Raw genomic sequence first — 21860 nt, forward strand, 5'->3', positions numbered from 1 at the left:
CTTACGGCGGCGTGACGTCACATATTGTCCACTGTCTCTGTATTCCGTGCGGATACGCTGCCTTGATTCGGTGTTCCGGCAGCTTTGGATGTAGGATTTGCTGCAATATGAGCGACTCTTCGGGTAACTTAATACCGCTACGCAACCTGCTGAACTCCGTACAGAGTGTCCGAGAACGAGTTCGAGGTGGGTATCCTCGTGTACGGTGATTAGATTTGTCAGTGTCTTGTGGGTCACGGGAACGCTGGTGTGTGTTTGTAAGGAGTGCCGATTTAGTCATACTGTTTGTTACCTGGTTATGTTGGGTCCTGGACTGTGGATGATCATAGCCTGAAAAAAATGTAACGTGCATCTGGGATGAAAGAAGAGAATTAATAGATGATGTATGCCGGATTTTGAATGTAAACAGGACATTTAGTTAAGCAATGGTTTAAATGAGAGGCACAATTTAGAGACTTTCATTACAACAAGACGTACTACGTTGGACTGAGCTGAGAAGGACTGATTCTATTCAAAGAACCCCCAAGCTTAACTTTTGGGGTTTGCTTCAAATATTTTTGTAAGCAGATAATAATTCCAAGCTTTAAATTATTTTGTTTAATTAGATAATTCCTTTCTGCTCTCGGCTATGGCAGAAACATAAAGCAGTATCTACTTTACATTTTAAGAAAGGTAGAAGTGAGAAGTTAAGCAAAATGACACCTTTTATTGGCTAACTAGAAAGATTACAATATGCAAGTTTTCGAGGCATCTCGAGCCCCCTTCTTGATTACATGTTGTCTGAATGACGGGGCCTGAGTTGCCTCGAAAACTTGCATATTGTAATCTTTATAGTTAGCCAATAAAAGGTGTCATTTTGCTTAACTTCTCACTACATCCATAATAGCTAGCACGGTGGAACACCCTAGTACTAAAGAAAGGTAGAATAAATGTACTTTTGTTTTGCATACAGCGGCCTCTTAGTTGACTAGAACTTTCATATTCAGATGTTGGCATCTTCTAATTTTTTAAATATTTTTAAAACACCTCTGTTTACTGATAACCTTATCTCAAAATGTAAGACCCATATTGGCTCACTGGTTAACTGATACAGTAAATGGAAATACCAAGATAGTAAAAATTAGGGTAAAGAGTAAATTAAGAAAAAATATTTACTATGGTGTATCCTAAAAGCAAATGTAGTACCCAGAGCATTGCTAAAACTACCTTTTGGCAAATGGTACAGGACCACTGGTATTAGGTGTAGTTTCTACCCACTGGTCTTAAAGTTACTGAACAGCCAATCATACAGTGTGTGTGTGTATTTTTTATATACAGTTAGGTCCATAAATATTTTGACAGAGACAACTTTTTTCTAATTTTGGTTCTGTACATTACCACAATGAATTTTAAATGAAACAACTCAGATACAGTTGAAGTGCAGGCTTTCAGCTTCAATTCAGTGGGGTGAACAAAATGATTGCATAAAAATGTGAGGCAACTAACACATTGTTTTAATACAATCCCTTCATTTCAGGGGCTCAAAAGTAATTGGACAAATTAAATAACTGGAAATAAAATGTTCATTTCTAATACTTGGTTGAAAACCCTTTGCTGGCAATGACAGCCTGAAGTCTTGAACTCATGGACATCACCAGATGCTGGTTTTCCTCCTTTTTAATGCTCTGCCAGGCCTTTACTGCAGCGGCTTTCAGTTGCTGTTTGTTTGTGGGCCTTTCTGTCTGAAGTTTAGTCTTCAACAAGTGAAATGCATGCTCAATTGGGTTAAGATCAGGTGACTGACTTGGCCATTCAAGAATTTTCCATTTCTTTGCTTTAATAAACTCCTGGGTTGCTTTGGCTGTATGTTTTGGGTCATTGTCCATTTGTATCATGAAACGCCGGCCAATCAATTTGACTGCATTTAGCTGGATTTGAGCAGACAGTATGTCTCTGAACACCTCAGAATTAATTCGGCTGCTTCTGTCCTGTGTCACATCATCAATAAACACTAGTGTCCCAGTGCCACTGGCAGCCATGCACGCCCAAGCCATCACACTGCCTGCACCGTGTTTTACAGATGATATGGTATGCTTTGGATAATAAGCTGTTCCTGTCTTCTCCATACTTTTTTTCTTGCCATCATTCTGGTAGAGGTTGATCTTGGTTTCATCTATCTAAAGAATGTTTTTCCAGAACTGTGCTGGCTTTTTTAGATGTTCTTTAGCAAAGTCCAATCTAGCCTTTCTATTCTTGAGGCTTATGAGTGGCTTGCACCTTGCAGTGCACCCTTTGTATTTACTTTCACGCAGTCTTCTCTTTATGGTAGACTTGGATATCGATACGCCTACCCCCTGGAGAGTGTTGTTCACTTGGTTGGCTGTTGTGAAGGGGTTTCTCTTCACCATGGAATTGATTCTGCCATCATCCACCACTGTTGTCTTCTGTGGACGTCCAGGTCTTTTTGTGTTGCTGAGTTCACCAGTGCTTGCTTTCTTTCTCAGAATGTACCAAACTGTAGATTTTGCCACTTGTAATATTGTAGCAATTTCTCGGATGGGTTTTTTCTGTTTTCGCAGCTCAAGGATGGCTTCTTTCACCTGCATGGAGAGCTCCTTTGACCACATGTTGTCTGTTCACAGCAAAATCTTCCACATGCAAGCACCACACCTCAAATCAACTCCAGGCCTTTTATCTGCTTAATTGATAATGACATAACGATGTCATAACGCTCACACCTGCCCATGAAATAGCCTTTGAGTCAATTGTCCAATTACTTTTGAGCCCCTGAAATGAAGGTATTGTGTTAAAAAAATGCTTTAGTTGCCTCACATTTTTATGCAATCGTTTTGTTCAACCTACTGAATTAGAGCTGAAAGTCTGCACTTCAACTGCATCTGAGTTGTTTCATTTAAAATTCATTGTGGTAATGTACAGAACCAAAATTAGAAACAAGTTGTCTCTGTCCAAATATTTATGGACCTAACTGTATACGTGTGTATATAATATATGGTGTCCATAAAGTACATGTGCAGTTTAAAATAGTTGTAACTTTGTAAGTATATGTGATAGAAAGAATCTGTAAAAAGGATTAGAAAGAAGAAACACTTACATTTTTTATTCTTGTTAATTTTCAACATGTCCACCATCATTACTAATACAAAGGGTAATAGGATTCTGTAGTTCTCTGAAAACATTTTCAAGCTGATTTTCAGTAATACCAGCAATCACATCAGTTATCCTAGCTTGCAAGTCTTCTAAAGATCGATGTTTGGTTCAATAAACATTAGTTTTCACATGTCCCCATAAAATGGAGTCAAATCTGGCGAACGTGGAGGCCAAGAAAATGGTCCACCTCTTCCAATCCATCTATTAGGGAATTTCTCATGTAGAAACTGTCTAACATGCAAAGGAAAGTGACAAGAGGCACCATCTAGATGAAACACTGTATTCTATATCAGTCCTAATTGTTCAAGTTGAGGAGTAAAGTCATTTTGTAGTATTTCTAAGTAGCTATCACCATTAACAACACGCCCTTCAAAAAAGAATGGCCCAATGACTCGATTTTTTCCCAAAGCACACCACACATTAACTTTAGGAGAATCTCTTTCATGTTCAACAGACTCATGTGGATTTTCAGTTCCCCAAATACAACAAAAATAAAACTTCTAAAGACAAAAAAACCTAGATACATCAAGCTTTCTAGATAGATAGATAGATAGATAGATAGATAGATTATTAATCCCAGGGGGAAATTCACATATTCCAGCAGCAAAAATATTAAATTAAAGAGTAATAAAAAATGCAGATAAAAAAAAACAGACAATAACTTGAATAATGTTCAACGTTTACCCCCTCTGGTGGAATTGAAAGAGTCGCATAGTTTGGGGGAGGAAAGATCTTCTCAGTCTGTCAGTGGAGCAGGACAGTGACAGCAGTCTGTCACTGAAACTGCTCCTCTGTCTGGAGATGACACTGTTTAATGGATGTAGTGGATTCTCCATAATTGATAGGAGCCTGCTGAGTGCCCGTTGCTCTGCTACGGATGTCAGACCGTCCAGCTCTATGCCAACAATAGAGCCTGCCTTCCTCACCATTTTGTCCAGGCGTGAGGCATCCTTCTTCTTAATGCTGCCTCCCCAGCACACCACTGCGTAGAAGAGGGCACTCGCCACAACCATCTGATAGAACATCTGCAGCATCTTACTGCAGATGTTGAAGGATGCCAGTCTTCTAAGGAAGTACAGGCGGCTCTGTCCTTTCTTGCACAGAGAATCAGTATTGGCAGTCCAGTCTAATTTATCGTCCAGCTGCACTCCTAGGTATTTATAGGTCTGCACCCTCTGCACACAGTCACTTCTGATGATCACGGGGTCCATGAGGGGCCTGTGTCTCCTAAAATCCACCACCAGTTCCTTGGTTTTGCTGGTGTTCAGGTGTAGGTGGTTTAAGTCGCACCATTTAACAAAGTCCTTGATGAGGTTTCTATACTCCTCCTCCTGCCCACTCCTGATGCAGCCCACGATAGCAGTGTCGTCAGCAAACTTTTGCACGTGGCAGGACTCTGAGTTATATTGGAAGTCCGATGTATATAGGCTGAACAGGACCGGAGAAAGTACAGTCCCCTGCGGCGCTCCTGTGTTGCTGACCACAATGTCAGATCTGCAATTCCCGAGACGCACATACTGAGGTCTGTTTGTAAGATAGTCCACGATCCATGCCACCAGGTATGACTCTACTCCCATCTCTGTCGGCTTGTCCCTAAGGAGCAGAGGTTGGATGGTGTTGAAGGCGCTAGAGAAGTCTAGAAACATAATTCTTACAGCACCACTGCCTCTGTCCAAGTGGGAGAGGGATCGATGTAGCATATAGATGATGGCATCTTCCGCTCCCACCTTCTCCTGGTATGCGAACTGCAGAGGGTCGAGGGCGTGTTGGACCTGTGGCCTCAGGTGGTGAAGCAGCAGCCGCTCCATGGTCTTCATCACATGTGATGTTAGAGCGACAGGCCGGAAGTCATTCAGCTCACCAGGATGTGATACCTTTGGGACTGGGGTGATGCAAGATGTTTTCCAAAGCCTCGGGACTTTCCCCTGTTCCAGGCTCAGGTTGAAGATGCGCTGTAGAGGACCCCCCAGCTCTGATGCACAGACCTTCAGCAGTCGTGGCGATACTCCATCTGGACCTGCTGCTTTGCTGGCACGAAGTTTCCTCAGCTCTCTGCTCACTTGCGCTGCTGTAATTGTGGGTGGGGATGTCTCTCCTATGTTGGTATCAGCAGAAGGATGTGTAGAGAGTGCAGTAATCCGAGGTGAGAGTGGGTTAGGGTGGTCAAACCTGTTAAAGAAGATGTTCATTTCATTTGCTCTCTTCACGTCTCTCTCGATGGTGGCACCCTGCTTCGAGCTGCAGCCAGTGATGATCTTCATCCCATCCCACACTTCCTTGATGCTGTTGTTCTGCAACTTCTGCTCCAGCTTTCTCCTGTACTGCTCCTTCGCCGCCCTGAGCTGCACTCGGAGTTCCTTCTGCACGCGCTTGAGCTCATGCTGATCACCGTCTTTAAAGGCCCTTTTCTTCTGGTTCAAAAGGCCCTTGATGTCACTTGTAATCCATGGCTTGTTGTTGGCATAGCAGCATACTGTTCTTACTGGAACTAAAGTGTCCATACAGAAGTTGATGTAGTCAGTAGTGCAGTCAACAACCTCCTCAATGTTCTCACTATGTGATCCCTGCAGGATATCCCAGTCTGTAGTTCCAAAACATTGTCTCAGAGTATTCTCAGCCTCCGGGGTCCACTTCCTGAATGATCGTTTGGTTACAGGTAGGACTCTCACGTTTGTTTGTAGTGAGGCTGAAGCAGAACCAGGTTATGATCTCCTTTCCCAAGCGCAGGCAGCGGGGTGGCACTGTATGCGTCTTTAACGTTTGCATACAGTAAATCAATAGTCTTATTTCCCCTGGTGTTACAGTCCACATACTGGGAGAATGCAGGTAATGTTTTGTCCAGCTTCACATGGTTAAAGTCTCCAGCGATTAGCACCAGCGCCTCAGGGTGCTGCGTTTGTAACTTAGCAACAGCAGAATGGATGATGTCACTCGCTATCTCCACGTCCGCCCGAGGAGGTATGTACACGATGACAACAATGACGTGTCCAAACTCTCTGGGCAAGTAATAGGGACGCAGACTTATGGCCAACAGTTCGATGTCCCTGCAGCAAGTGGAGATTTTGACTTTAACATGTCCAGAGTTACACCACCGTGTATTAACATAGAGAGCGAGTCCTCCTCCTTTGTGCTTCCCACAGGTACTTGCATCTCTGTCCGCTCTAACGGTGCTAAACCCGGGTAGCTCCACATTAGCATCTGGGATGGTGTTAGTTAGCCACGTTTCGCAGAAACACAACAAACTGCATTCTCTGTAAGTTCTGACATTCTTCACCAGCGCAGCCAGTTCGTCGATCTTATTTGAGATTGAGTTCACATTCCCCAGAATAACAGAAGGCACCGAAGGCTTAAAACGCCACTTTCTCGCAATCTGCTTCATTTTTAGCTTAGTGCCGGCTCTGCTGCCACGATACCGCCTTCTTACCTCGTCGGGTAAATATGGAACCACACCGGCACTGGCATTTGTTCTCAGCGCCCGAAGTTGAGTACTTGAATAGGCGAGTCTTGGCATGTAAAAATCCATGCCCATGTTGTAAAAGTAAGCGTATCCAGGGAACGAATCCACATAAAATAAAGTGGTAGGAGTGATCAATAAATAAAAGTAGAAAAATACACATATATATACAGTCATACACGGAGCTGCTGAAAAGGCTGCCACTCTCGGCGGCGCCGGATGTCCTAGTCCTAATGTCCTAATCCTTTTTACAAATTCTATCACATATATACTTACAAAGTTACAACTATTTTAAATTGCATACGGACTTTATGGACACCATGTAAACACACACACAGACCAAATTCTTCTGACCACTACACTAATTCTGGGTAGAGCCTCCTTTTACTCCCATAACAGCCTCTGTTCATTGTGGCATGGATTCCACAAGATGTTGGAAAACATTCCCTTGAGATTTTTGTCCATGTGGACAATGATTGTAGCATGCTATTTCTGCAGGTTTGTCAGCGGCACATTCATGTTACAAGTTTCCTCTCCACCACATCCCAAAGGTGTTCTACTGGATTCAGATCCTGTGACTGGAATGTTCATGAAACCAGTTTATGATGACACTTGCTTTCTGACGTGGTGCATTATCATGCTTCAAAGTAGGCATTTGAAAATGGGATGTGACCATGAAGTGATGCACATGATCAACAACAATCCTCAAATACGCCATGGCATTCAAGCAATGACTAATTGGTAATAACAGGCCCAAAGTGTGCCAAGAAAACATTTCCCCACAGGCCCACACCATTACACCATGACTAGCCTGGAGTGGCAGGTTAAGTGCATGGATTTATTCATCTTGTACTAAATTCTGATCCTAACATCATTGTGCTTCAGCACAAATCGAGATTCATCAGACCAGGCTATGTTTTTTTCAGCCAGCTCTCTATGAGGGGAGCCTGTGGAGTAAGACATGGAGTTTTAAAGTTATCTCTTATTTTCTTTGAAATTGTTTTGGTTATCGGTACAGAGGTCCGAAAGCTGGTATCTTTATTCAAGTCAAAATTTTAGTAACAATGCAACACTACATGGAAGTAAACCTTTTGTTGTGTTGTGTACCCTTGGCAGTAAACCTGAACTGGAAATTGGATTCTCCTCTGGGTACATTGGCCTTGATCTGAGATCACCCAAAAATATATGTAGTGTTTGGCCCTGGTGTGAGTGAGTGTGGTTTGCAATGGACTGCCACTCTGCCCAGAATTCTTTTTTTGTTTCCTGCACCACTGGGTTAGGTGCTGACCAACTTTCCCACCATAGCCATGAATTTAAATATGGAACATGTTATGTTTTAAACATGTGAGAAAACCCTAAGAATAGGAAGCTATAGAAAAATATGGCATTGTGATGATTTGTTCTGATTTTCTATTGCAGATGGAGAGCCAAGAGATTCTGCTGGAGGCTTTGATGTGCACCATTTTTGGGACACTCTAGGTTTGCCTTATCTTTGTACACTTAATATTACATGTTAGCCTAATGTAGCATCATTATTATTGAAGTTTGTAGTTTTGCTTGCCAGATTCTACTTCTACAATTTTGTTTTGTTTCAAGGAATGATTTAACTACAAAACACATAGTTTCATTTTATGTGTGGTATGTTATTACCTTTAGCATTGTCAGTGCAGACACGGAGAAGGTAAAGGATGAATAATGCAGTTATATGAAACCCTGGTACATTGGTTTTCTGTCTTTCACCCTGCTTATTGTTCATGTCTATAGGAACTGAGATTATGCTGTACATGTTGGATAACTTGCACAAGGCAGTGAATTCCCTGACAATTTAAACAAAAAACATACAAGCACATTCAGTCCTCTCCACAATTTTTGGCACCCCGGTAAAAATGAGTAAACAAGGTTATGAAACAAAAATGATCTTTTGTTGAAATACCTTAATCTAACACCAACAAGAAATGAGACAAATCCAGTCTTTAACTTAAGTAGATTAATTAAAAGAAAAAATAATTGTTTATCAAGAAATTATTATTTTTCAAAAAAACATCTTGTGCCTCGATTATTGGCACCCCTCCATTTAATATTTTGTACAACCTCCATTTGCCAATAAAACAACACTGAGTCTTCTGCTATAGCATCTTATAAGACTGGAGAATACAGAACAGGGAATCTGAGATCATTCTTCTTTACCGGATCTGTACAGACCATCCAGGGACCTAGGTCTGTCCTTGTGCACTCTTCCCAAAGTTTTCAATTTGGGTTTAATTCCAGGGACTGAAACCTCCATCGGAGAAGCTGATTTTGTGGTCCTTCTAATCATTTTCTGTTAATTTGGACATTTGTTTTGGATCATTGGTTTGCTGGAAGATCCAGTGACGACTATGTTTTAGTTTCTTGGCAGATGCAGCCAGATTTAAATTTAAAATCTCCTGGTAGTTTTGAAGTCTTTCGTGTTATGTACCCTAACAACACTCCCCGGGTCTTTGGAGGAGAAACAGCCCCACAACATGACCAAATGTCCACCATACTTGAAAAGTGTAATCAGGTTCTTTTCAGTATAGCCATTCTTCTTCTTACACCAGACCCACCTCAAGTGTTTGTGGCCAAAAAGCTCAATTTTTGTTTCATGAGACTACAGAACATGGTTCCAATCAAAGTATTTGAATTGTGTGTTCTCTTATCTTTCCCATGTTGATGAATGACTAAGGGAATTTAGCCTCTGTGCCACCTCATATTTATACCCCATTGAAACGAGATGTCATAGATTACTGCTTGAAAATTTGACTTCAGAAAGTCCAATATAAATCAAAAAATACATCAGTTATTCTTTGTTCATAAGCATCTCTAGAGTTGCTGATAACAGTGGCACATTTGGTTTTATTAAAATCATCATTTACTGATGAGATTATACTGAAATTCATATCCTTTTTGACTTTGTGATTTTGAGCACATAGTGTAAAAATGTGTCGGTTTGGAAGAGAAACATAATGGAACAAATGTAGCAATAAACCAGTGCTGTTTATCTGCCAGGTTTCCGTTTAAAAAGATCAAAAACAAACATGATGCCTGTGGTCATCCTTGTTTATACACCTTTTCCTAAATCTTCACTCCTTATTTGGGGTTAGCAATTGAATGCTATCATCTGGGAATTTAACAGGTTCCTTTGGTAAGTGTTGTTAAGTCAATCTCTGTAGTGATTTAACCCCTAATGGTGACAAAGTCTAATCACTTAATAAATCAACTGTTTATTTTTACTATTGTGATGTCAGCACTGCTTAGTCTCGATAGTCTAACCTTCACTGAATATGGCTTTCCTTCTCATTTTAGGCCATACATTCAAGGCTACATCTCAGGCAGCAACTAAGCTGAGCATTACCTATTCAAAGCCTCCTCTGCCTTCAGCTCAGGTACCAGTCCTTCATTTGCTGAAAGCCTTTATGCAGTATTTGGCATTTCTGACAGCATATGTCTAGCTTTTATTATGTAATTAGAGATGACCAATGGACCGGAGATTAATCAGTGCTTGTAATCACTAGAGTTTTGGTTTCCTTTCAAGTTAAAACCTACTCTATGGACATTAAAATTACGGTTTTATTGTCTGCACATTTAAAATAAAGTCTGAAAAGCTGATTGAAAGATACTGAATGTATAAGGAAAAACAGATAAATAGAAAAATGCATAGAAAAAGTAGTGTAGAATTGTATAAAGGTAACATACTTATTCTGGTCTAGTTTTTCTTTCTAATTTGAAAAGTTTTCTGACAGTCTGTTTACTGGCTGTTTCTAGGAATGTGATGCATTGGCTGACCATATCCAGGACAGTGTGCTGGCACTAGCCACTGTTTACTTCTGGCTGCCCAAAAGTCATGGTAAAAGCTTCCTAGTGATCATTTAATTCAGTGTTTCTGTCATCTGAGTGCTCCTGTCACTAACAGCTCTCTTTTGGTAAGCTAGGTGTGACATTGAGACGAGTGGTGCGTGATGCCACACTTGAGGTTCTGGATGGTATGCAGCAGCTAATTGAAGTCATTCTGAACACACCCTTGCAAAGGTGAGATGACTTACCCCACACCCTCCAAAATGTATTTATCAGTTTTGGCATCGGGTATATGCAGATATGAGCAGTTTGTATGTTATTAAACATACGTCTTTTTAACATGATATGAAATAGTGAAAGAATGACTGTTAACACATTTCAGGAGTCTTATGATTTTTAATAATCACACATTATTGTTAACAGCATAGTTACTAAAATATGTATAGATCGTTAATAGCTACTTTATCACAGAAACCTAAAATAAATTGTCAAGACTAACAACTATTGTAAGACATAAGTTTAACTGGCTATCTACAGAATGTAACTGATATAATCAAAGTTGTCTTACATAGGTTTTAATATTGTTAAATGAAACAGAACACAAAGCACCAACATTTAAACTTGCTTATTCAAATTAATAAATAGCTATACCTAAACCTAAAAAGGTTTAATCTAAAGAAGTACTTGCATTATATTGGATCCCAATCTAATTAATTGCTCATTAGATGCTACCAAATAAGAAAAGTTGCTTTTATGCGGTAACCCCAGAAAGCTTTTTAACTTTGCATCTGTATTGTTGCACATTTTCTGAAACACTTTGCTTGTAAGGTGAACTGCAAAACACAGCACTGCTTACGCACAAATGGAAAAGTAGAAAAAATAGCCTGCCTTGGCCCACTGAAAATATCTGACGTGATCTGAACCTAATGTGATCTCCTAATGTGGAAGGTTGGTTCTAATAGAGTTCAATGACTTCATATTGTGCATTAAATGAAAAAAAATACTGTACTGTATCTGACCTTGTGTATGTGTGTGTGTAAACAGTTTGCATAGTCTGTTTTCCTGCCTCAGGTGACTAACCTGTCCCCAGATATTTTCAGTGCAGGTTCTAACTTGTGGCCCAAGTTTAAGAAAACAAGCCACCATAATATGACAGTTTTCATTTTGGCACAGCAGTTTTTCACTTGTAACTGGTTTACAGGCAACATGGCCTAGACGTCTAGGCTTGATGCAAAACTGATCACAAATTGAGTTTTAAATGCAAAATGCACAAGCTGTAAGCACAATCATGACCCCATTTGGTGAGATGTGTAGGTGAAAAAAAAAATCTGATTACATACTTGCTTCTAAGAACTATGCCAATCATAAGAATATAGCCTGAAATTAAAATGTTGTTTACTTTTGTGATATTTTTGATAAAGGCCCAATTACTTATATGCAGTTCTGACTTTTAGTTGTATACATTTAATTATTGATAACTGGCTAATCACAGGCAGGTTAAAATAATCTAGTAGTGACTTTTATACTAAAGTAGTATGTGATTAACCAGCTTTAATTCTGTTAGAATGTAGCACTGTTCATTCCACAATATGGTGAAGTATTTTTATTATTCATTCGGTCATTTGTATCAAAATGGTAAGATTCTCAAATACAAGTTAAATGCACACAATTTCTTTCTTTCTTTCTTTCTTTCTTTCTTTCTTTCTTTCTTTCTTTCTTTCTTTCTTTCTTTCTTTCTTTCTTTCTTTCTTTCTTTCTTTCTTTTTCTTTCTTTCTTTCTTGTATGAAGCAGAGAAAAGCCAAGCAAAGTGACACCTTTTATTGGCTAACTAAAAAGATTACAATATGCAAGCTTTCGAGGCAACTCAGGCCCCTTCTTCAGGCAAGATGTAAATTGTATGAATTGTATGAAGCAGAAAATATGTCTCACTTAACAGAGCTGTAACATTAAGGTTTATGGTTCAGTTTCTTTCCACGCTGCTTAGCAACACCCGTGAAGTTCCTTCACCTGCTTTTGTTCATGTTGTACAATATACAGAGTGTGTTGTTATTGACTTAATTGCACAGAATACAATATGAAGTTAGAATTGATAGAAAGTCATTCCCCTGACTGTGCTTAATAAACAATGAATCTGTCTGATGTTGCTTCTAAAAGTCTTTGTTTTATAGGTCTCCTGTTTTCAAATGCATGTTTCTGCTCTGACTGCCTTTTTAATCTTGTCTTAGCCACTTGTGTAACATTTTCTTATCAGTCTTACACAGGAACAGCTGACTTCAACAGCTGGGGTGTGGGCTTCTTGCGATCAGTTTCCTCATCTCCCAAAAGGTAATTTTTACTGTGTGGTACAAAACAGGCCTGGAATATTGAGTCAATTTATTGTCAATTTGTTCAGAACTATTTATTAGAAAGTTTTAGAGGCACAGAACTGGTCGTCCAAAGTATGATATATGCCTGTTTTTTCATAGATCCATAAGTAGCTCCATCACAAAATATGTAATGAATTTACTTGGCTGCTTGAATGGGATGAATGCATCATCTAGAGAAAATTGTTTTCATTCTGTCACTGCTTTTTTATATTTTCCATGATTAATTTATATTGATTTTTATGATGTGATGTTTCTTGTTTAAATTTGATCACAAAAAAGTTGTGACAGCTTGTTTTGTTCTTCCAGATAACCAAGCTGCAGTCCTGTCACTTTTGGCCACCTACTCTAGTGTGGTGAAGGATGCTATAGAAGAGATGGAGCAGGTAGATAGATATGTGTTGTTCAACTATTTGATCCACTGTAACGCTAAAGGTTAAGCACTATGCCCTACCAGATTAGACAACACATAATTGTCAGATAATTCAGATAATACTAGGCTAACATTTAGGTTCCAAATATGTGTATCTATATATATAATTCACTAAGCCACCGACAAGTAGCCACCCATGGAAAGCACGCAAGACAGCCACGCCCACCAACTCTAAGACCATTAGATACGACGAAAACTCGCAGAGCCACGCCCACCAACTTGGACGCAGCAACTCACAAAACACAACGTCATTGGATACGACGACAACTCGCCGAATCACGCCCACCAACTCGGATGCAGCAACTCACAACATCGGGCGTCATTCACGTTCATCTCTGCTAGACTCCACATGCACCTCTGAGCCATGTTGACTTTTCATTAGTCAACCTCAGTGGAACCTTGGTTCACACAGAGGCAGCGCCAGAGAGAGACAGAGGCACGCACACAGGCAGCCCGAGAGAGAGAGCCGCGCACGCACACAGGCAGCCCGAGAGAGAGAGCCGCGCACCGCACACAGGCAGCCCGAGAGAGAGAGCCGCGCGCACACACACAGGCAGCCCGAGAGAGAGAGCCGCGCGCACACACACAGGCAGCCCGAGAGAGAGAGCCGCGCGCACACACACAGGCAGCGCGAGAGAGAGAGCCGCGCGCACACACACAGGCAGCCCGAGAGAGAGAGCCGCGCGCACACACACAGGCAGCCCGAGAGAGAGAGCCGCGCGCACACACACAGGCAGCCCGAGAGAGAGAGAGCCGCGCACACACAGAGGCAGCCCGAGAGAGAGAGCCGCGCACACACACAGGCAGCGCCAGAGAGAGAGCCGCGCACACACACACAGGCAGCGCCAGAGAGAGAGCCGCGCACACACACACACAGGCAGCGCCAGAGAGAGACAGAGGCACACACACAGGCAGTGCGAGAGAGAGAGCCGCTGGACTCATAAGGTAGAGAAGGCAGTTAAAGAATGCACTGGGCTTGATTTTGTTTTCACTTCTGTTTACAGCGATCGGTTCGTAGTGTGCATTGTTGCAATGTTACTTTTCTTGGTGGTTTATTAAATTACGGATTTTTTCAAATGTTCATTTTTTTCCCTGTGCTTAAAACTCATTTAAAAAAAAAAAGTTTTTAGCCAGCGGTTGGTAGCGCTATAGCGCAAACTATTGCAGTGTTAGTTTTCTCTGTTGTTCAAGGTTTTCTCAGTGTTATTCAATGTTTTTACATTTAGTTTACTATTACGCTGTGCATTCTATGGTTTAATTAACTATATTTGTGCTTAAAAACTTAAAATATACATTTACATACAGTTCGTACAGTCTGGAACTGATTAATTGTATTTACATACAATCCTATGGGAGAAATTGCTTCGGTTCACGACCAAATCGGTTTACGACCAGAGTTTTGGAACAGATTATGGTCGTGAACCAAGGTTCCACTGTATTCTTTTCGGTTATGACGCACGACCGCGTCCACCATCGCAAACTGTTTTACACGCCATGGTCTTAGAGTTGGTGGGCGAGTCTCTGTTAGTTGCTCTTGCGAGCGGGCACATGACCAGGCAGTGTGTATGCTTCGAGAGTGAGGGTGGACGCGACAGCACCATCTAAGAAGAATCATATTTGTCGCAGATGTGAATCGCTGTATGCAGCGTGTAAAACGCTGTATTGTATGTTTCCCTCTCCAGAGTTACATCTTTTCATTCACCTACAGTCGTATCCTCAAAACCAACCCCATTTGGACAACTGTGTCTTTCAGGAAGTGTTCACCCATCAATACATAATTATGCGGTGTATGCTAGTATATTTTAATTTTCTCTTTACAAGAGAGTTTCTTTGTCAAGCTAGTACCAGACATTTGAAGTGATTTCACTGGAGTCAGAAATGCAACCCTGTATTTTTACCTGCACTTGTGTATATATTGTCCTGATCATGTGCTGCTTCTTTCCACCACACAAGGCATATTTTATATAAGAGTTAAAAAGATAGGTCTTACCATGTGCATTACACATTCATTATCAAGCTTCACTGTACTGTATCCTGCTGATTGCCACATAATGTGGAAAAAGAAATAATAAGCTGTAGTGCAGTGCTTTGAGATATTACACATGGTTATTGTTAACTTGATTAGGATTTCTATTGTTGACAGGCTCAGTCAGACAGCCAGGATCCCTACAGTGATGTATTAGAAGATGATGACCTGGACACCAGGGGGAATCAGGACACTTACTGGTCAGAGGCTGATAAGCAGCTCATGGCGCCTTGTCACGGTCTAATGAAGGCAGCACGTGCATGTTTGAAGAAGCTTTCAGCAGCTGTAAAGAACAATGGAAAAGTGGACACTCCTGCTTGTTGTGCACAGTTAGATGACCTTGCAGATTCAACCAAGGAAATCAGCCCCAGGTTAGTACACTTGGAGTTCTCCTTGAATTCAGCAATTCATGTAGACTGGTTTAGACATGGGTCTAAAACTGAAAACATTTTGTAAGTAGCTCTTAGTATTAGTAATTCTTGATAAAAGCGAGTGTTACCTGTCACGGTATATGCAACTGATTTCTTTCTGGAAGGCCAAGTGAAAGTGCAGGCTAGATTAGTGTTCAGAGTCACTAATTTTGAATTCATGTATTATGTGGCAAGTATGTAACCATCCATTTCCTTTAAAAAATTGACATTTGTCTAAACATTTAAGATTTTCATAATCTGTTTTTTTCTTAACTGTAACCCTGTGTGCCTTTAGCCTTGAAATTACTCAAATTTCACTCTTAGTTTTCATATTTACTGGTAATCTCAGGAAAATGCAAAGAGTTTTTTTCTGGTATTTCATTGGTACATAATTCGTTACCAGCCTGTAATGTCAATTTCTGAGGAAATGTCATTGTATTTTCCAACATTGTTTTGTAAGGAAAAATCCTTTTCTGAAAACTAGTTACATATCACCCGCAGTAGCCATACAGTTTTCCCACTTTTTTATCACAGTATCTTTAAAAAATAAAAGATAGAAGTCAATATAGAAGCCTTGAACTATTACACATCTCTTCTTGCCAGGCAGCATATTGCTGTATCTTTGATTGTGGAGAGACCATACTTTTCTAGAAGAGATGGTTTCACTGTGCTGTGCTGTCACTTGTAGCTAAATATCCCTGCAGCAGATATTAACTGTTCTATTTCAACTGGCTGCATTTCTATTGCTGTTCACTGAAAATGCAAGATAGATATTAAAATGAACAATTGCAATGAGCAATATGAACCATCCAGAGACAGCAAGTGATTTGTCCACAATTATCATATGCAGTATACTTTGCATTGTAAATGATGTGCTGAAGAATAGCATTACTTAATTCAATAAATAAAATGGTAATTTGCTATTCATACAACTCCCATAATAATTTGCAACGTTAAAAGCTGAAAAATGGGAAAGGTAGCCTCTAATCCAGGGATGCCCAACTCCGGTCCTGGAGGGCAGCAGTGGCTGCAGGTTTTCATTCTAACCCTTTTCTTAATTAGTGACCTGTTTTTGCTGCTAATTCACTTCTTTTGAATTAATTTTATTTGACTTGCTCTTGAAGACTCAGACCCCTCAATTGTTTCTTTTTTCCTTGATTAGCAGCCAAACAATAATCAGATACAAAATGAGCCAAAGCAGGACCAGCAAACTGTGACCATCATAATATATCTGAAAATGAAGAAAGGTGAAGGTCTCAGGAATGCTGATCTGCTCTTAGAAAAGAGAAAATCCACAATTTCGGAAACGTCTGCTTTTGCACAATGAGAGCAGCAACAAGCCATGGAATTAAAGAACGGGTTTAATTAAATATTATAAAATAATTTTAAGTTGTAATAATATTTACACAAATTTAAACAACCAAATAAATGTGAGTCGTAATTTTCAGATAAAAATTTCAGATTTTATTTGGATGAAACCAAGAACTTGCCAAATAGTTAAATTTCATTGGTTTATGCCTTTGAAATATAATTCAAATTTGTATTAAGTCTCTAGTCTGCTTAAAATTATATTCTTCATATTTTTCAATAGATTCAGCTTTTTTTCCCTCTGTACCCCTTTTATTCAAAAAAGGTGTTTTAGTTGGGCTTAGTGGACTAAACTCAATTTGAGAATCTGGATAAGGTTAGCATTTGAGGAAAGGTAGCCTAAAAGTCCAATGTAAAACTAGTCTCTGTCAAAGGCTTCCTAAAAGGTAGATGTTTTCTTCCCAAGATGTCCTATTATAATGTTATTTTAATGATTACAACTTATTTGGGTGCTTTAAAATGTTTGAAGACAGTAAACTTCTGTTCTTGTTTCACAGTGTGGATGATTTGGCCCTAAGCCTGTATCCTCCTATGAACCATATTGCTGTGCACCAAAATGTAAGTATGCCTCCTTGTGTGCCTACATGTTGTATGTATCCCAAACTGAGCTTAGTGTTACTGAGAACTGGGTATTACTGAGCTCAACTGCTTTATATCCAGCTTTGATGTATTCTAGTGATCCATGTCTGCATTTGATCACTCACAGCCGGTGTCTGTAATCTCTTATTTATGATGGAAAGTCTACAGCCCTGACATCATTAAGGATGTTTTGTCTGGTGGCAGTCCTTTGTCTGTGAAGTTATAAACATTTGTATCTGTAGTACACCTGCATTTAGGAAGCTATAACAAGCAAAAGTTACCTTTCTTTTTCTTTTTCAGGCTTCAAGACTCTCTTCTATTCTAAAAAAAGTTTTGGAAATTACAAAGCAAGTATTTCATATTACATTGTCTGGGGTTTGTGCATGGCACTACGGAGAGTGTGTGATTTGTGTAAATATATGTGTAGGTTTAAAATAAAGGTGAATAAACTGATTAAGTATTTGAACTTTAGATGCAATACCTGCTGGCCTATTTCCTCTTTAGGTCTAATTACATCCTTTTGTTCAATTGTAATTTTGTGTGTAATTTTAAAAGAAAATTGTAGTGTAAATTTTGTGTTTACTCAAAAATATGAGTTCATATTTTCAGATGGCAGGAATTAATCTATTTGTTCTCATAAAGGTCTAAAATTAATGCAGTATTAGCTTAAGAACTAGTTATTGTGTGACTTTCCTGAATTATACTCTGCTCTGAACTCAAAAACAAATACAGTGGATTACATCTGAAGTTTGGAAATCTTGAGTTGTTATTCATGTAAGGATAAATTATTGCAGTACTTGTTTCATGTAGCAATATTAAGTGGGATCAAAAATGAATGATATAATAAGTAGAGCATATCCACAATAAATGTAAAAAGTACTTTGCTGTGCAGTGAAAATGTGTTGTTGCCATTCACTTTTTCGGAGACTGATTTCCTATAACTGTTATTTTCTAAGTAAATGTTTGCACATGGTTGTTAGGTGCTCATCCGGATTCACTAGAACATGTAGGGTAAAATCTAAGATACCCATCCCTCCAGGGTCATGGGTATTTATAAAAATAGTGATTTATAGTGGCTGGTGACATTTCTTCCTGATAAAAGAGGTTTTGTGTTAACACATCTATTGGACAGAGATATACAGAGAACTTGCATTTGTCTCCAGGGGGAAATGAAGCTCAATTTATCGATCTACTATTTAATAAAATGCTAAGGTCTGTGCATGTCTGGTCCCTTAGAGCAATCTGATTGGTCAATTTGGCTTTGGTGTGATTAGTCGGTTTGACTTTGGTGACGTGATCAAAAGAGGAAATGTGAAAGTGAGACGCACAAGGAGTACAGCCATAGGATACATTCTGAGATTTGCCTTCAAAGATGGAAAGTATACATGTGGACAAGTGGCAAGCAAGGCAAATCAAAATGAGACACATCTTTAAGGTAATCCACTTGACAGGGAGCACCAGTCGAGAGAGGTTTAGGCACTACAGGATTCAGGGGAAAAGCGCTGAAGGTACACATAGGGCAAGAGATATCAAATATTCTCTTAGTTTATTCTGTTACCCATCTTTGACAAGTAACGTGGCTAGTAATAAATAAGTAGATATTATTATATTATGACAAATGACAAACCCCTCTCAAATATACACAAGAGTGACTCAAAGGGAAGAGAACGTTTGATTTAGCAGTTGTAGTCGCAGAGAGCCCCAGTCATGTTTCTTGACACAATTCTGAATAATTCATTGGCTGAATGTCCTCAGTGTTAGTGCGTCAGAGAGAGGGCGTGCAGCTTTGTTAATAATGGCACTCAGTTTTGGCTTAATTCTCTCTTTCATTACTAACTGTGTAGGGTCGAGAGTGCATCCCATAACTCCATAACTGAGCCAGCCTTCTTAATCAGCATTTTAATTCAGCGGGGCCCTCCTGAAGTGACGTCACTGTCCCAACACACCACAGTGTAAAAAATCACACTGGCCATAACAGAGTTATAGAATATGTAAAGGATGTCACTATCCACATTAAAGGAGTGCATTCCCTGAGAAACAACATGCAGCCTCATATTTTGCACTGGATTTCAATTTCTTTGCTTAGATTTCAATCTTGTTTCTCAGAGTTTAAAACTTTTTACCATATAGTAGTGGTATTTGTGTAAAGTACGCTATAACTATAACAGGACAGGAATTAAATTTTCTGTTATGCTTTGAGCTTCTGTGTAAGGCAGCAGTTAGTCTAGTTTGTTTTGTCGTTCTTGACATAGTTTTTGCAATGCAGCTGTAGACTAATTTTATCAAAGGATCCATGAGCTCATCCCCTCTTTAGATCAACAGTCCTACAGTGTTGGAAAATAGCAAAAATGACATGTTTCCTAATAAACTGCCAATGGTGATAAATCTGTGTTCATAATATTACTAAACTGAACAAATATGAAGAAGTTAATCTCACAAATGATGCAGATGTGTACTGTTTGCACATTTTTTTAATCAGTAACAGGTAAATACAGCATGCAAATAAAATAACCCTCACTTTAATCATATAAGCCTAAAGTTGTCACTGGTCTGGAGAAGCTGCAACAAAAGGCCTTAAACTACCTTTTCCCTGCTGTGAACTGCTTATATCCATCAGCTAATCCTTCATATTTTTCCAACTAAAGCAGAACTGTTTGCATTACCATTAGCGCTCAGTATTTCCCCGAGTGGTTTAATAAAGTTTGATAATTGGAGAAAATTAAGAGTCTGTATTTCCTGAACTAAAGTGACATCTTAATTTTTGTTTTCTGTCTCATTAGGTCTAGCCATGTATGTCTTGAGCCAGAGGTCAGCTGGGTGAAATTTTTGGATGGAGCCATTGATCACAACATGCAGAAGGTGACAAATTTGGCCGATTCGGCTACATAGAGCACTTTAGTTGCAGCGCTCAAAAACCTGCAAAATAAAGGACTTCTATTGCAGTGGACAAAATCGTGAGAGTTAAAATTTGGACATTTTACATAAGAATAGCGCCAAAAAAAAAAAATGTGCCTTGAAATGCACATGAAGCCAGGATGTTTTGGCCTCTTACTGGTATAAAACAAAACTCATAGAGTATAGTAATGATGAATTGGCAGAAACGCAGCAAATTAAACAATAAATTGACTGTCTGCCTGTGTTGTTTTTTTTAACCTACTTTATGAGATAGAAGAAGCTTAGTTTCTACATTGCTTGCATGCTGTACTGTGCAGTGGTACATTATTATAATAAGTATGCATTAGTGTTCAAAAAGCAACATGTTTGACCCATTTTTGGAAAAAAAAATGACTCCTGACATTCATGTGAGAAGAAAAAAACAGACCGAGGAATAAAATCATTATATTTCCTAATAATATTATCCATGCATCTAGTATTGTCATTTTACTAGTTTCCAAGTTTTAATACCGAGTGGCTTTTTTGAAATTGTGCGAGAAGTGGTCAGGATATTGAAGTGTACAAGACAGTTCAAAGAGTTAAATAATACAGTATCATTCAGTGTAAAAAATAAACTGGAATCTTTTTTGTTTGACGATTATATATTTAAATTGGTCAATTTTATCACATGTTAAAAAAAGCTGAAATCCTCGAAGATGGGCATTTCTATTCTTAATTGCATGCATGTAAGTTATCTGAAGCTGGTTCCACTTAAATAACATGTACCGTATATCACTTTAAATGCAGGGGTATTAAAGGTAAGTGTTGCGAGGTTTGTGCTTTTTAACATTATGGGAATATTAAACTAATTAAGAACATACAACATACTGTGCCTCAAAAGGTGAGAGTAACTAGATAAATGGAACCCAATTAAACAAATGATACAAAAGCACTATACATGTTCATTTTTTTGAGGAAAATGATCCAATGTTACAGATTTGTTGGGGAAAAGGTATGTGAATCTTTTCTTTTAGTAACTGGTGTGACACCCTTGTGCAGCAGTAACGTCAATGATGTGTTTCCAATAACTGTTGATTATCCCTGCAGATCAGCTGGAGGAATTGTAGCTCACTGCTCCTTGCAGAAATGTTTGAACTCGGGAATGCTGAATGATCTGCTTGCTTCAGATCCTCCACTGCATTTCTATAGGATTAAGGTCAGGACTTTGACTCAGCCATTCGAAAGTGTGAAATTTCTTTTGCTATAATTGATCTTTTGTAGAATGACTTGTGTGTTTAGGGTCGCTGTCTTTTTGCATGACCTGCTTTCTCTTGAGCTTCAGTTTAACCATGCATACCTTGAAATTTGCCTCTAAAATTTACTGGTATAATT

At 39.3% G+C, this 21860-nt stretch overlaps 1 protein-coding gene across 1 annotated transcript; it reads left to right on the forward strand.

Annotated features, from left to right (window-relative positions):
- Positions 1-21: 21 nt before the first annotated feature.
- On the forward strand, positions 22-20725 carry ccndbp1 (cyclin D-type binding-protein 1). Its single transcript, XM_028811971.2, has 11 exons — positions 22-186; positions 8021-8080; positions 9926-10005; positions 10385-10466; positions 10552-10648; positions 12667-12740; positions 13088-13164; positions 15355-15608; positions 17513-17573; positions 17895-17941; positions 20375-20725. The coding sequence occupies exons 1-11, from the start codon at positions 108-110 to the stop codon at positions 20481-20483; spliced, it is 1020 nt and encodes a 339-aa protein (XP_028667804.1). The 5' UTR covers positions 22-107; the 3' UTR covers positions 20484-20725.
- Positions 20726-21860: the final 1135 nt, after the last annotated feature.

The sequence above is a fragment of the Erpetoichthys calabaricus genome, chromosome 10 (assembly GCF_900747795.2).
Source record: "Erpetoichthys calabaricus chromosome 10, fErpCal1.3, whole genome shotgun sequence".
NCBI lineage: Eukaryota > Metazoa > Chordata > Cladistia > Polypteriformes > Polypteridae > Erpetoichthys > Erpetoichthys calabaricus.